The sequence below is a fragment of the Macaca fascicularis genome, chromosome 14, assembly GCF_037993035.2.
Source record: "Macaca fascicularis isolate 582-1 chromosome 14, T2T-MFA8v1.1".
Classification (NCBI taxonomy): Eukaryota; Metazoa; Chordata; class Mammalia; order Primates; family Cercopithecidae; genus Macaca; species Macaca fascicularis.
The window spans coordinates 72,974,567-72,990,268 of NC_088388.1; the positions used below are offsets into that span (position 1 = coordinate 72,974,567).

At 38.4% G+C, this 15,702-nt stretch overlaps 1 protein-coding gene across 12 annotated transcripts in view; it reads right to left on the reverse strand.

Annotated features, from left to right (window-relative positions):
- Positions 1 to 15,702, reverse strand: part of C2CD3 (C2 domain containing 3 centriole elongation regulator) — a 155,172-nt gene that overhangs the window by 85,371 nt on the left and 54,099 nt on the right. For all 12 annotated transcript variants that reach the window (XR_012423507.1, XR_012423505.1, XR_006692000.3 and 9 more), the window contains 4 exons: positions 10,470 to 10,624; positions 7,269 to 7,478; positions 6,666 to 6,778; positions 1,219 to 1,337 (listed from right to left, as the gene is read on the reverse strand). Coding sequence is in view for 6 of the 12 variants with exons in the window: in XM_074014742.1 (XP_073870843.1) it covers positions 1,219 to 1,337; positions 6,666 to 6,778; positions 7,269 to 7,478; positions 10,470 to 10,624 (597 nt within the window). In the remaining 6 variants the exon portion in view is untranslated. The remainder of the gene's footprint in view (positions 1 to 1,218; positions 1,338 to 6,665; positions 6,779 to 7,268; positions 7,479 to 10,469; positions 10,625 to 15,702) is intronic.

The following is a 15,702-nucleotide window of genomic DNA, read 5'->3' on the forward strand; positions in this document are numbered from 1 at the left end:
TTATTTTTCAACTTTTCTACAAAAATATGTAAAACTCTTTTATAATTAGAAAAAAAATGCTGGCCAGGCGCAGTGCTTCACGCCTGTAATTCCAGCACTTTGGGAGGCCAAGGCGGGTGGATCACGAGGTCAGGAGATCGAGACCATCCTGGCTAACATAATGAAACCCCGTCTCTACTAAAAATACAAAAAAATTAGCCGGGCTTGGTGGCGGGCGCCTGTAGTCCCAGCTACTCTGGAGGCTGAGGCAGGAGAATGGTCTGAACCCGTGAGGCGGAGCTTGCAGTGAGCTGAGATTGCGCCACTGCACTCCAGCCTGGGTGACAAAGAGAGACTCTGTCTCAAAAAAAAAAAAAAGAAAAAAAGAAAAAAAGAAAAGAAAAAAAAATGCCATTAACTAGGTATAGGAAAATGATTCAATGTAAATACATCGAAATGTTAATAGAGTTTATTTTGAGTTATGAAATGATGCCTTTCCCGCCCTTTCTATTTTGCTATAATTTTCCAAAAAGGACCTGTATTGTATATGTCTTCTGAAAAAAGCAAAAGAAAACAAGATGTTCTTCATGCTATCCATACCAAATAAGAGGTCAAAAGATTATAAAGACTATTCTTTTATTGAAGGAAGTAAAAACTGCTTGTTATAGTTTATTGTTTTACTTTATGCCAGCTGAAAGTAATTTTATAAACTTGGAATTAGTTGATCAAAACTGCTACTCACAACTGTATTATTTTGGGCTTGGATAACTTATGTATTCTGCCTGCAAACAGGAAGTAAAATCTCAAATTAAGGCTGATAGCCTGTATCAATATAGCTACCTTTCTCTAGAAGGGAACAGCACAATAAAGAGGTTAAGAACTTGGGATCTAAAGACAGCAGATTTGGGATGGTGTCTTGGTTCTTTTATTAGATTGAGTGATCTTGGACATGTTATTTCACCAAATCTCAGTTTCTTCATCTGTAGAATGAAGATAATAATGTACCTAATTCACAGAGTTGTGGTGATTAAAATTGATAGTGTGCTTGGGTAGAGTCTTTAGTATTACATCTGGCCCACGACAAACAGCAGAGATTTGTAGTAGTAATAATAATAATAACAATGGATTATTAGTACTGCCTGCACCTGAAGATTCCTAGTTTAGGCAAGAATATAGTTTTAGGTATGCTCCAAATCCCTGGGGTGAAGGTAAGGCAAAGGCCAAAATCATTCAAAGTACCTTTTTCTGTGGAGTTTTCTTTGCATAAATTTGGAAAGTGAGGTTGGAATTCCACCAGTGCTCTATCATTGGGCCACCAAACTGTACTGGAAACACAAATCGCTGCTGGAACTTCACCTCTGTAAGGAGAACCAGACACACAGACATGTCACACCACCCAACTGAAGTCATCATCAATCCATGCCTTGATACCACCTGCTTCCCTTTCAAATTTAATTAAAATCTCCTGCAGAAATCTTGTCAGTGTAATTTCACAGAAAGTGCTAGGGCTGTAGGACTGAATGAGCAGGGACAAAGAGAAAACCCTGAAGATAGTACACAGAAGACAGGCAGTGCTATGTTGCTCTGCTTTGCTATGAGAAATGAATGCCGATCATGAGTACTGGATGTGTAAGGAGACATACCTATACACTTCACTTTGTTTTAGGTAATAGGACTGTTTTTAAAAGACAAGTTGGTAGGTAGTATACTAAAAGAAGGGGGCTGCCTGGAGGTGGAACAATGAGGGATAAACAGATAAATAGAAGAATGGAATAAAAAACTATAACAACAAAAATAAACTTATCTTCTGGACACTCCTATTGTCACAAACAAGGTATCAGGTACTGATGTTAGCAGTGTCAGGCAAAGCACAGTCTGTCTCTTGGGTGGAAAGGAAGGGGTGTCTGCTATAAGTGTAAGTGGAAGAAGTGATGGTGGTATTTGAGTTTGTGCTCATGGCTATAGAGTTTTAACTAGTAAATAAAAAGAATTTGAGGCCGGGTGCGGTGGCTCATGCCTGTAATCCCAGCACTTTGGGAGGCCGAGATGGGCAGATCACGAGGTTAGGAGATTGAGACCATCCTGGCTAACACGGTGAAACCCTGTCTCTACTAAAAATACAAAAAAAAAAAAAAAAAAAAAAAAATTAGCCAGGCGAGGTGGTGGGCGCCTGAAGTCCCAGCTACTCAGGAGGCTGAGGCAGGAGAATGGCGTGAACCTTGGAGGCAGAGCTTACAGTGAGCCTAGATCACGCCATTGCACTCCAGCCTGGGCAACAGAGCGAGACTCTGTCTCAAAAATAAATAAATAAAATAAATAAATCAATAAAATAAAATAAAATAAAGAATTTGACACCAGAGTCAAAGGATGTAAGTTTAAGCTCCAGTTCTATTGTTTATTATTACCACCTCAGAAACACTTTATCACCTATAAAATGATCTTCCTGTCCATTCACTGCTAAGGCCCTTAAAATGGATCATGAATCTGAAGAATCCTCACAAGAGGCCCAGTTATGAAGAGAATCTGCTATTTCTAGCATTCATTCAAATGACCCATTTTAACCTACCGATCTCTCTATTCATCTCTGGCCATATTAATTGGTGACTCTATACTTTTCTTGGCACTGTTGGACAGGATCTGGACCTTGCTGTGTGGATCAATGCACAGAAACTACGAACAAAAGGTCTGGGCCCAGGAAGCCCACATCCACTAGATCAGTTTATTTGGTTGCCCTACCTGGGAAAGGGAAGTAAGATAACACTTGCACCTCATTGGTGTGCTGGGAGGATCAACTGAGGTAATAAAGGAAAAAGCACTTTAGACACTGTAAAATTCTTTATGTACAAACAGAATCCTATTTCAATTTCTCCTTACTACTTAGGTACGTTCTTGCACTGTTACTATATTTCTCATATAATTCTCTGTTTCTTAAGCTCATTATTTTTCACCACTGAGTAAAGTTAATTTACATTATGCCAGCTGCAAGCAATTTTACAAACTTGGAATTAGTTGATCAAAACTGCTACTCACAACTGTATTATTTTGGGCTTGGATAACTGATGTATTCTGTCTGTGAGTTAAGGCAGTAAGTGAAGAAAAAATTCAGGTAAATAACTTGCTAACACTGTCCCAGAGAAGATTTTTTTCAAGAGTTGAAAGGGATCCAGATTAATACCTAGTCTAATCCATATTATTATTAAGAGAGGCCCACAGGTAAGACAGTGATTTTGCCTAAGGTGCATGATTAGTGTGTGGTATAATCAGAACTAGAACCCAGTCTTGCAATTCTTGGCTCAATGCTTATTCCACATTTCCCATATAATCCTTCTCAGAAAAACAGAGAGAGGATCAATCACTGTGGCCAAAAATAAAAATAATGTTTAAGAAGCAATATAGATTAAGGCACATTTTGGAATCGAAATGGTGCTAGGTTGAAGTTCTAGTTCTACCATAAACCAGCTGTGTGATATTACACAAGCTACTTAATTAATTTACGTCTCAGTTTCCTCTTTCCTCATCTGTGAGTTTCCTCTTTCCTCTTTATATCCTGATATGCAAAAATTCCTAAGATTAAAGGCAAGGTGCAGAACCACGTACAGGTTGGGCAGCCCTAACCCCAAAACTCAAAATCCAAAATGCTCCAAAATCCAAAACTTTCTGAATGCCAATATGATGCCAGAGTGGAAAATACCATACCCTACCTCATGTGATGGTCTCAGTCAAAACGCAGTGAAAACTTTATTTCATGCACAAAATTATTTAAAACATTGTACAAAATTACCTTCAGGCTATGCGTATAAGGTCTATATGATACATAAATGAATTTCATGTTTAGATTTGGGTCCTATGCCCAAGATATCGTATTAATGTATATGCAAATATTCCAAAATCTGAAAAAATCTGAAATCCTAAATACTTCTGGTTCTAACCACTTTAAAGAAAGGACACTCAACTTGTGTATGGTGCACTAACACTTGCAGAAGCATGGAGGACAGGAGGTGGGGGAAGGGATAAACCAAGCTTGTCCAACCTGTGAGCCCACAAGTGGCCCATGATGGCTTTGAATGCAGCCCAACACAAATCTGTAAACTATCTTAAAACACTGTAAGATTTTTTTGTGATTTTTTTTTTAAGCTCATCAGCTATTGTTAGTGTTAGCGTATTTTATGTGTGGTCCAAGACAATTCTTCCAATGTGGTCCATGGAAGCCAAAAGATTGGACACCCCTGGAATAAACATATTTGCTGGTACACACGCACGTGCGCACACACACACACATACACACATCTATCTATCTATCTATCTATCTATCTATCTATCTATCTATCTATAATGGCTTAAGGAAGGATATAAAAGCAACAACCTTGTTTGTCTGCAAGGATGCAACTTTTGAATTTTGAACCATGTGAATGATTATCTAGTTCTAAAAGGAAACAAAACAAAGCAAAGTAAAAATTTAAAAATCCCATGTTACTATGCTGTAAAGGAAAAGTTATTTGACTATGTAATAGGAGTTTTAGGACCACATCTTTTATTTCTCAAACTACTTCCCAGAGAAGAAACTTAACACTGATGAACTAACTATTCATAGATCAAACTGGAAAACCAAGGCAAAGGTATCCTCAGAATATATTAGAAAAGTGGCTGTAATTTTGGGTGGCAGGAACATAAATGTCTATTATATTATCCTTTTTCTGTATCTGAAATATTTAAAACAAATTAGAAAAAAAAAGACAACACCAAAAGCATAAGCAACAAAAGAAAAAAACAGATAAACTAGAGTACATAAAAATGAAAAACTTTTGTGCTGTAAACAATACCATCTAGAGAGTGAAAGGCCAACCCACAGAATGGGAGAAAATATTTGCAAATCATAGATCTGATAAGGGGCTTGTATTTAGGATATACAAAGAACTCTTATAACTCAATAACAAAGAGTCTGATTTGAAAATGAACAAAGGATCTGAATAGGCATTTCTCCAAAGAAGATATATAAATGGCCAATAAGCACATGAAAAGATGCTTGACATGACTGGCCATCAAGGAAAATGCAAATCAAAATCAATGTGATGTCACTTCACATCCACCAGGATGACCAGAATAAAAAAGAATGGAAAGTAACAAGTGTTGATGAGGATGTAGACAAATCAGAACATTCATATACTGATAGTGGGAAAATGGTGCAGCCACTGTTGAAAACAGTCTGGCAATTCTTGAAAAAATTAAAACATAAAGTTACCATATGACCCAGCAATTCTACCATTAGATATATACCCAACGGAAATGAAAGCACATGGTCCATACAAAAACATGTACACAAATGTTCACATAGCAACATTATGCAAAATTGCCAAAAAGTGGAAACAACCTGAATGTCCATCAACTGAGGAAAGGATAAATGAAATGTGGTATATCTATGCAATGAAGTATTAGCCATAGAAAGGAATGAAGGACTGATATATACTACAACTTGAAACCTAAAAATATTATGGTAAGTCAAAGACAGTAGTCAAAAAAATCACAAGTTGCATGATTCCATTTATATGAGACACCTAGAATGGACAAACTGATAGAGACAGAAAGAAGATTAGCAGTTGCTTAGGGCTGGGGAAAGAGGGAAATGGGAAGTGAAAGCTAGTAAGTATGGGGCTTCTTTTAGGGGAATGAAAATGTTCTAAAATTAGATTGTGCTGATGGTTGCACAGCCTTGAAAATATTGGCCGGGCATGGTGGCTCATGCCTGTATCCCAGCACTGTGGGAGGCCAAGGCAGGTGGATCACTTAAGGTCAGGAGTTCAAGACCAGCCTGACCAACATGGTGAAACCCCATCTCTACTAAAAATACAAAAATTAGCCAGGCATGCTGGCACGCACCTGTAATCCCAGTTACTCAGGTGGCTAAGGCAGGAGAATTGCTTGAAGCCAGGAGGTGGAGGTTGCAGTGAGCTGAGATCAAGCAACTACACTCTAGCCTAGGCGACAGAATGAGACTCCGTCACAAAAAAAAAAAAAAAAAAAAATTAAAAAATTTTATACTTTAAACGAGTAAATTGTACAGTATGTAAATTATGTCTTGTTAAAGTTGTTTTAAAAGAAGAAAAATGGCGACAGTTGAAAGAAAATGATTTAAGCATCATAATATTTTTGAGTTCTAGTCAGTTATGTTATTAGTGACCTGCTGCCTTATATTAGAATAGTCATAGTATCACTGGGCCTGTTTACTCCCTTATAAAATACAGAAATTACAGTAGATTCACTTCAAAGTTCTTTCTAGCTCTAAGATTTTATGATACTACAAAAGTCAAATGAGGCCAGGCATGATGGCTCATGCCTGTAATCCCAGCACTCTGGGAGGCCGAGGTGCACGGATCACCTGAAGTCAGGAGTTCGAAACCACCCTGGCCAACATGGTGAAACCACGTCTCTACTAAAAAATACAAAAATTAGCTGGGTGGGGTGGCATGCGCCTGTAATCCCAGCTACTCAGGAGGCTGAGATGGGAGAATTGCTTGAACCCGGGAGGCGGAGGCTGCAGTGAGTAGAGATTGCGCCACCACACTCTAGCCTGGGCGAAAGAGCGAGACTCCATGTCAAAAAAAAAAAAAAAGTCAAATGAGTAATTACGAATTCAAAAATTCTTCCAAAGTCAGAATGTCTAAGGTGCAGAAAACCAGTGTGTCTCTTACTTCCATTTGTAATTTTACTGGAGGCGAGTCGAACAACCTCAGTGATCAAAGCTGTCTTTCCCAATCCGCTTTCCGAAAAGCCCACAGGAAAGTGATATTCTACAAAGAAAGTGCTAAAAAGAAAAACAAAAAAAGTGATTAAAAACTAACCAAACAATAAACCTAATTTCTGTCTGATAAATCCAACATATATTTGAAGTCCTATTTTCAGGACCTCTAGTACTCAGAAACCTTACCTCTTCTTCAAAGCTTTCCACCAATCCTTGTCAGAGAATCAAAGGTTCCCTTTCTTGCGTTCCCACAGCACTTTTAATACAAAACATCTATTTTGGGCCCTAAAGCCTTATGTTATAGATAGCCATTTAAATGTTTCTCTGTCCTGCTCACTGTAAGATATGTAAGAACAGAGTCTGTGTCTTAATTTTCTTTAGTCCCATACTTACACAGTTCTTGGGATCTAGTGGGGATTCAGTATATTTCTGTACATTAAATGATGCATATGAAAACACATCCCAAATCACAGTATTATACAACTTTTGATTATTATCATCACACACACTTTCGAAAAATGTCAAATTTAGCTTTCTCATGTTAGAGACATACCGCTTTTTTGCTGTAGTCACCTTAGGTGGTGGACCAGCATAGCTTTTTTTGTCAGGGGTCATCTGATGATTATCTGGAGGAATTCCCATGGTTTCAATGATGATTCTGACTGAATGTGTTCTACCCAAAAGGGCCAGTCTATCCACACTTAGTGTCATCGTTTGGGTATCTTCTGGAGTTTCTGAGAGCATCTGTTGTTCAACCAAATTTCTGAAAGGAGTTCACACGAGCAGTGAGGCATACTGTTACAGGCTTCACATGAAACAATCTAGTTTGCACAGGCAAGATGAGGAAAGAGGGAGGGCAGCAAGTTTTAATTTTTTAATTTTTATTTTTGCACAGGGTATTGCTCTGTCACCCAGGCCAGAGTGCAGTGGCATGATCATGGCTCACTGCAGCCTTGACCTCCTGGGCTCAAATGATCCTCCCACCTCAACTTCTCAAGTAGCTGGGACCACAAGCATGGGTCATCACACCCGGCTAATTTTTGTATTTTTTGTACAGATGAGATATTACTATGTTGCCCAGGCTGGTCTTGAACTCAGACTCAAGCAATCCTCCTGCCTCAGCTTCCCAAAGTGCTGGGATTACAGGTGTGAACCACCACACCCAGTCAAGCATCTTGATTCACAAGTTATCAAGGATTGGAAACAACCTTAATTATCAGAATTCTGGTCCTATAGTGCAAGAAATCTCAAAAAATGTAAAAACAATTATAATCTAAAGGTTTGAGAGTGTATATTCAGGGTAACTGGAATCTATGCTCGCAGTACAAAAAAATTTTTAAATACTATATATATACATATACACACACACACATACACACACATACACACACACACATATACACACACATATATATACACACACACACACACACACATATATACAATACACATGAGTACAGAAACTGAAACTACAAATTTAGGTTTTTCTAGAAGGGACACAGAACTTATTTCAGTTACCCACTATCCTAATGTAACTACTATTGTCACTTTTGTGTATTTCTTCTCATTTGCTTTCCTTATGCATATTTTCTACATAGTCGTGATTACAGTACACATACAACCTAGAATCCTGCTTTCTTCCTTAACCATTTAAATTATACCTATCTTGGTAGAATCAATAAAATGAAAATGACCATACTGCCAAAAGCAATCTACAAATTCAGTGTAATTCCCATCAAAATACCCTCATCATTCTTCACAGAACTAGAAAAAAAAATCTTAAAATTCATATGGAACCAAAAAAGAGCCCACATAGCCAAAGCAAGACTAAGCAAAAAGAACAAATCTGGAGGCATTACATTACCTGACTTCAAACTATACTGTAAGGCCATAGTCACAAAAACGGCATGGTATTGGTATAAAAACAGACACACAGACCAATGGACCAGAATAGAGAATCCAGAAATAAAGCCAAATATTTATAGCCAACTGATCTTCGACAAAGCAAACAAAAACATAAAGTGGTGAAAGGACACCCTATTCAACAAATGGTATTGGGACAATTGGCAAGCCACATGTAGAAGAATGAAATTGGATGTTCATCTCTCACCTTATAAAAATATCGACTCAAGATGGATCAAGGACTAAATCTAAGACCTCAAATCATAAAAATTCTAGAAGACAACAATGGAAAAACCCTTCTAGACATTGGTTTAGACAAAGACTTCATGACCAAGAACTCAAAAGCAAATGCAACAAAAACAAAGATAAATAGATGGAACTTAATTAAACTAAAAAGCTTCTGCACAGCAAAAGAAACAGTCAGCAGAGTAAACAGACAACCCACAGAATGGGAGAAAATCTTCACAATCTATACATCTGACAAAGGACTAATATTCAGAATCTATAAGGAAGGTAAACAAATTAGCGAGAAAAAAATCAAACAATCGCATCAAAAGTGGGCTAAGGATATGAATAAACAATTCTCAAAAGAAGATATACAAATGGCCAACAAATGTATGAAAATATGCTCAACATCACTAATGATCAGGGAAATGCAAATCAAAACCATAGTGTGATACCATTTTACTCCTGCAAGAATGGCCATTAAAAAAAAAAAAAAAAAAGAATGTTGGTGGGGATGTGGTGAAAAGGGAACACTATTACGCTGCCGGTGGGAATGTAAACTAGTACAACAACTATGGAAAACAGTGTGGACATTCCTTAAATAACTAAAAGTAGAACTACCATTTGATCCAGCAATCCTACTTCTAGTATCTACCCAGAGGAAAAGAAGTCATTATATGGAAAAGATACTTGTACACGAATGTTTATAGCAGCACAATTTGCAATTGCAAAAATATGGAACCAGCCTAAATGTCCATCAATCAACGAGTGGATAAAGAAATTCCATATATATATATGGAATACTACTCAACCATAAAAAAGAAACGAAATAACGGCATTTGCAGCAATCTGGATGGAATTGGAGACCATTATTCTAAGTGATGTAGCTCAGGAATGGAAAACCAAACATTGTACGTTCTCACTCATAAGTGGAAGTTAAGCTATGAGGATGCAAAGGCATAAGAATGATACAATGGACTTTTGAAACTGAGGGAAACAGTGGGAAGAAGGTGAGGGATAAAAGACTACAAATTAGAGGCCGGGTGCGGTGGCTCACACCTGTAATCCCAGCACTTTGGGAGGCCAAGGTGGGCGGATCACCTGAGGCTGGGAGTTCAAGAGTAGCCTGAGCAACATGGAGAAACTGCGTCTCTACTAAAAATAAAAATTAGCTGGGCATGGTGGTGCATGCCTGTAATCCCAGCTACTCGGCAGAAGAATTGCTTCAATCCTGGAGGTGGAGGTTGCAGTAATCTGAGATCGTGCCATTGCACTCCAGCCTGGGAAACAAGAGCAAAACTCTGTCTCAAAAAAAAAAAAAAAAAAAAAAAAAGGCTACAAATTGGGTACAGTATCATATTGCTTAGGTGATGGGTACAACAAAATCTCAGAAATCACCACTAAAGAACTTATTCAGGTGACCAAATACTACCTGTTCCCCAAAACCTATGGAAAAAAAAAGTACCCATCTTTTCAGATTATTACATTTTTAAGAATTACAATGTTTACTGAGTTATTGCAACTTAATCACTCTAATGGTGCTGGACAAATGGGTCATTTCACCTTAGGAGATCTTGTGAAAATAATATTCCTTTGCATTTACCTTTAAATAAACAGAGCAGCTCACCTATTTTTCTTGCCTGTTGACCTCTTCTTCAGCTTATGATCACTTGACTCCAGAACCTTAGACGATCTGGCAAGAGCTGTTGACTGGCTTATTTTTTTAGAAGTGACAACATCATCCTCTTCACTGAGGAAATCACTGATGCTGGTATCAGATTTCTACGGAGAGGAAGAAACAGAGACACTAAAAGACAGCTGCTTTGGGGATTGTGGCAACGAAACATTTCTCTAAAGAAAGCAAGTTCTAAAAAAAAAAAAAGAAAGAAAGCAAGTTCTTCTCTGTACATACATCACTCTCTTAAAGAAAGAACTGACACCAGGAAGATAATCCTGTATTTCTCCTGGTTATACAAAAATAATCTGAAGTTCACAAAAATAACCTACAAGTTCAGTTGAAAGCAAATAAATGAAGGTAGATTCTTCTTTCAAATTCTCAATAACAATAATAATTATTTATTGACTATAGACTGCATGTCTGGTATTATGCTTAATGCTACATGTATATTTCTAACATTCACCACATTCCTACAAGGTTCCTTTATCTCAGTTTTTACAAGAGAGAAAATCAGAGCTGAAAAAAGTAAGGCAGCTTGTTTATGAACCATACCTGTAAAGCCAGATTTTGATCTCCATGGGCTTCAAAGCCTGTATTTCTACCATAGTTTGAGGCCAAATGACTTGGACGATGTCACCTAATTATTTGGATAGACTACTTATTTATTTATTTTTTTGAGACACAGTCTCACTGTGTTGCCAGGCTGGAGTGCAGTGGCACAATCACAGCTCACTGTAACCCTGACCTCCCCGGGGCTCATGTGATCCTCCTACCTCAGCCTCCTAGCTGGGACTACAGGCATGTGCCACCACCCCTGGCTAATTTTTGTATTTTTTGTAGAGTTAAAGTTTGGCCATGTTGCCCAGGCTGGTCTCAAACTATTGGGCTCAAGTGATCTGCCCGCCTCGGCCTCCCAAAGTGCTGGAATTATAGGGGTGAGCCACTGTACCCAGCCAAGACTACTTTTTGTCACCATTCTATACTACAAATGATTCATTCTGCTTTTAATCTTGCTAAAATGAACTGTTTACTATATATAGGTCACAAATTTCCTTAATGAGGGAACCAATGGCTAAGCCCCTTGCAATTCATTTTTATTTTGAGAAAAGGCAGCTACTGCAATGGACTGATCAGCCCTTTACATCACAAAATGTAAAATAAAGAGAGAAGATGGCATTATAGTTACTGGGTTCCATTTAAAAAAAAAGATACAAAGCTTGCTAATATAATATAAATTCAGGACACAAACCCAAAGTTATTTTAAGTCTATCATTTAAAACTACCCTTTTTTCAGCGTGTCAGGGGGTATAATGTGTTGATCTGTGACAGGGGGACAAATTAATTTAAATAAGCATGATAAGAATGTCTTCTTGGAAGCAATACAACTTTTTTTTTTTTGAGATGGAGTCTCGGTCTGTTGCCCAGGCTGGAGTGCAGTGGTATGATCTCCGCTCACTGTAACCTCCGCCTCCCAGGTTCCAGTGATTCTCATGCCTCAGCCTCCCAAGTAGCTGGGACTATAGGCATGCGCCACCACACCTGGCTAATTTTTGTAGTTTTAGTAGAGACAGGGTTTCACCATGTTGTCCAGGCTGGTCTCGAACTCCTGACCTTAAGTGATCTGCCTGCCTTGGCCTCCCAAAGTGCTGGGATTACAGGCGTGAGCCACCGCGCCACCACAATACAACTTTAAAAGGCAAAATTACAAAGATTTTTGCCTTTAAGATTTCCTTTAAGTGGCAACTTTTAAAAATGGTTATTGATGAGTGCAAATGAAGAATAAATTTTAAATTTTATGTAATGTCAACTAATTTAAGCAGCAGCATGTGGCTAGTAGCTACGTTGAATAGCATGATTGTCAGGTTACTTTTTTCTTTTTTTTAAATTATACTTTAAGTGTAGGGTACATGTGCACAATGTGCGATTTGTTACATATGTATACATGTGTCATGTTGGTTTACTGCACCCATCAACTCATCATTTACATTAGGTATTCCTCCTAATGCTATCCCTCCCCCAGCCCTCCACCCCTCGACAGGCCCCAGTGTGTGATGTTCCCCACCTGTGTCTAAGTGATCTCATTGTTCAATTCCCATCTATGAGTGAGAACAGGCAGTGTTTGGTTTTCTGTCCTTGTGATAATTTGTTCAGAATGATGGTTTCCAGTTTCATCCATGTCCCTGCAAAGGGCATGACCTCAACCTTTTTTATGGCTACATAGTATTCCATGGTGTATATGTGCCACATTTTCTTAATTCAGTCTATTACTGTTGGACATTTGGGTTGGCTCCAAGTCTTTGCTATTGTGAATAGTGCTGCAATAAACATATGTGTGCATATGTCTTTATAGTAGCATGATTTATAATCCTTTGGGTATACACCCAGTAATGGGATTGCTGGGTCAAATGGTAATTCTAGTTCTAGATCCTTGAGGAATTGCCACACTGTCTTCCACAATGGTTGAACTACTTTACACTCCCACCAACAGTGTAAAAGCGTTCCTATTTCTCCACATCCTCTCCAGCATCTATTGTTTCCTGACTTTTTAATGATTGCATTGTAACTGGCGTGAGATTGCATCTCATTGTGGTTTGGTTTGCATTTCTCTGATGACCAGTGATGATGAGCATTTTTTCATGTATCTGTTGCTGCATAAATGTCTTCTTTTGAGAAGTATCTGTTTATATCCTTCATCCACTTTTTGATGGGATTGTTTGATTTTTTTCTTGTAAATTTGTTTAAGTTCTTTGTAGATTCTAGGTAATAGCCCTTTGTCAGATGGGTAGATTGCAAAAATTTTCTCCCATTCTGTAGGTTGCCTGTTCACTTTGATGATAGTTTCTTTTGCTGTGCAGAAGCTCTTTAGTTTAATTAGATACCATTTGTCAATTTTGGCTTTTGTTGCCATTGCTTTTGGTGTTTTAGTCATGAAGTCCTTGCCCATGTGACTACTGGCTACCGAATTGGACAATGTGAGTACAGGACATTTCTGTCATCACAGGAAGTTCTAATGGACAACATTGTCTTACAAGGCTCCATTTCGAAGGATCCTTATCAATATGCACAGTTATTTCTAAAAAAAGGTTTGTTTCCACAGATGCTGGAGAGGATGTGGAGAAATAGGAATGCTTTTACACTGCTGGTGGGAGTGTAAATTAGTTCAATCATTGCGGAAGACAGTGTGGCAATTCCTCAAAGATCTAGAACTAGAATTACCATTTGACCCAGCAATTCCATTACTGGGTATATACTCAAAGGATTATAAATCATGCTGCTATAAAGATACATGCACACATATGTTTATTGCAGCACTATTCACAATAGCAAAGACTTGGAACCAACCCGAATTCCATTAATGATAGACTGGATTAAGAAAATGTGGCACATATACACCACGGAATACTATGCAGCCACAAAAAAGGTTGAGGTCATGTTCTTTGCAGGGACACGGATGAAGCTGGAAACCATCATTCTGAGCAAACTATCACAAGGACAGAAAACCAGACACCGCCTATTCTTACTCATAGATGGGAACTGAACAATGAGATCACTTAGACACAGGGTGGGGAACATCACACACTGGGGCCTGTTGGGGGGTGGAGGGTTGGAGAAGGGATAGTATTAGGAGAAATACCTAATGTAAATGATGAGTTGATGGGTGCAGTAAACCAACATGGCACATGTATACATATGAAACAGACCACACATTGTGCACACGTACCCTAGAACTTAAAGTATTAAAAAAATAAAAAAGGTTATTGACAAGGTAATCAAGATCTAGATGAGTCCAAGGGCTGAAAGGAATTAAGGTTAACATAAACTACATTGCTCAACAGCTAAGAATTTCAGGTACCAAAATACAAGGTAATCACACTGTGAATGCTATTCAATATTAAGAATGTCAAACACTGACTTTGGGGAAGGAACATTGTAACTCCTTGACTTTCCCGCTGTCTCATGGTCAGTTAGTTCACTCCTTCTTTCAGGCAACAAACATTTTCTAAAATTATTTTGTTCAAATAGCATGGGGGATTATGTAGTACCATTCACACATTCATTTATTCACTAAGTATTCACTGAGTGAGCACTCGGTATCTGTCAGGTCTTTGCTGTACTGGTAATAAAAAGAATGAAGACACATTCCTGCGTACAAGGGACTATATCATACAACGTGGTAAGAGCTATAATAGAAATATGTGCAAGATATATGGGTATTCAGGTAACAAATTATGCTTGGAGAAGTCTGGGATGATTTCTTCACAGAGGTGATGAGTTGATCTTTAAGAATTAAGTTTATCAGATGGATAAGAGCATTTCAGCATTCAAAGTAGAAGGATTAGTACCAGCAAAAAATAGGGAGATACAAGAGCTAAGGCCAGGTGCAGTGGCTCATGCCTGTAATCTCAACCCTTTGGGAGGCCAAGGCAGGAGAACTGCTTGAGCCAGGAGTTTGAGACCAACTTGGACAACATAGTAAGACCCTGTCTTTACAGGAAAAAAAAAAAAAAAGAGCTAAAATGTTTCAGAGTGTCAAGTGGCATGAGACTCCAGTAAGGCTGGAGACTCCGGTGGGTAAAGGGTGTAAGTGGGAGACAAAGTTAGAGAGGTCATTCACGGTCAGATTCTAACACCATGCTCAAGACTGACGACACACTGTGGTCTAGTAGAAAAAAATACAGGCTTTTTGTCAGATAGACTAGGGTGAGAATTCCAATTCTGCCACTTAATTATTAGTACTTAACCTCTTTAAGCTTTTGTTTAATGCTATGTAAAGGAGAGATAATACTATCTCATGCAGCTGGTAAAAGAATTAAATAAAATAGAGCTGGACATGGTGGCTTACGCCTGTAATCACAGCAGTTTGGGAGAGTGAGGTGGGCAGATCACTTGAGGTCACGAGTTCAAGACCAGCCTGGCCAACATGGTGAAAGCCTGTCTCTAATAAAAATACAAAAATTAGCCAGGTGCAGTGGCATGTGCCTGTAATCCCAGCTACTCGGGAGGCTGAGGCAGGAGAATTGCTTGAACCCGGGAGGCGGAGGTTGCGGTGATCCGAGATTATGCCTCTGCACTCCAGCCTGGGTGACAGAATGAGAGACTCCGTCTCGGAAAAAAAAAAAAAGAATTAAACAAAATAATGAATGAAAAACAGTATTTAGTGCTCCATTAGTTTCAGCCATAA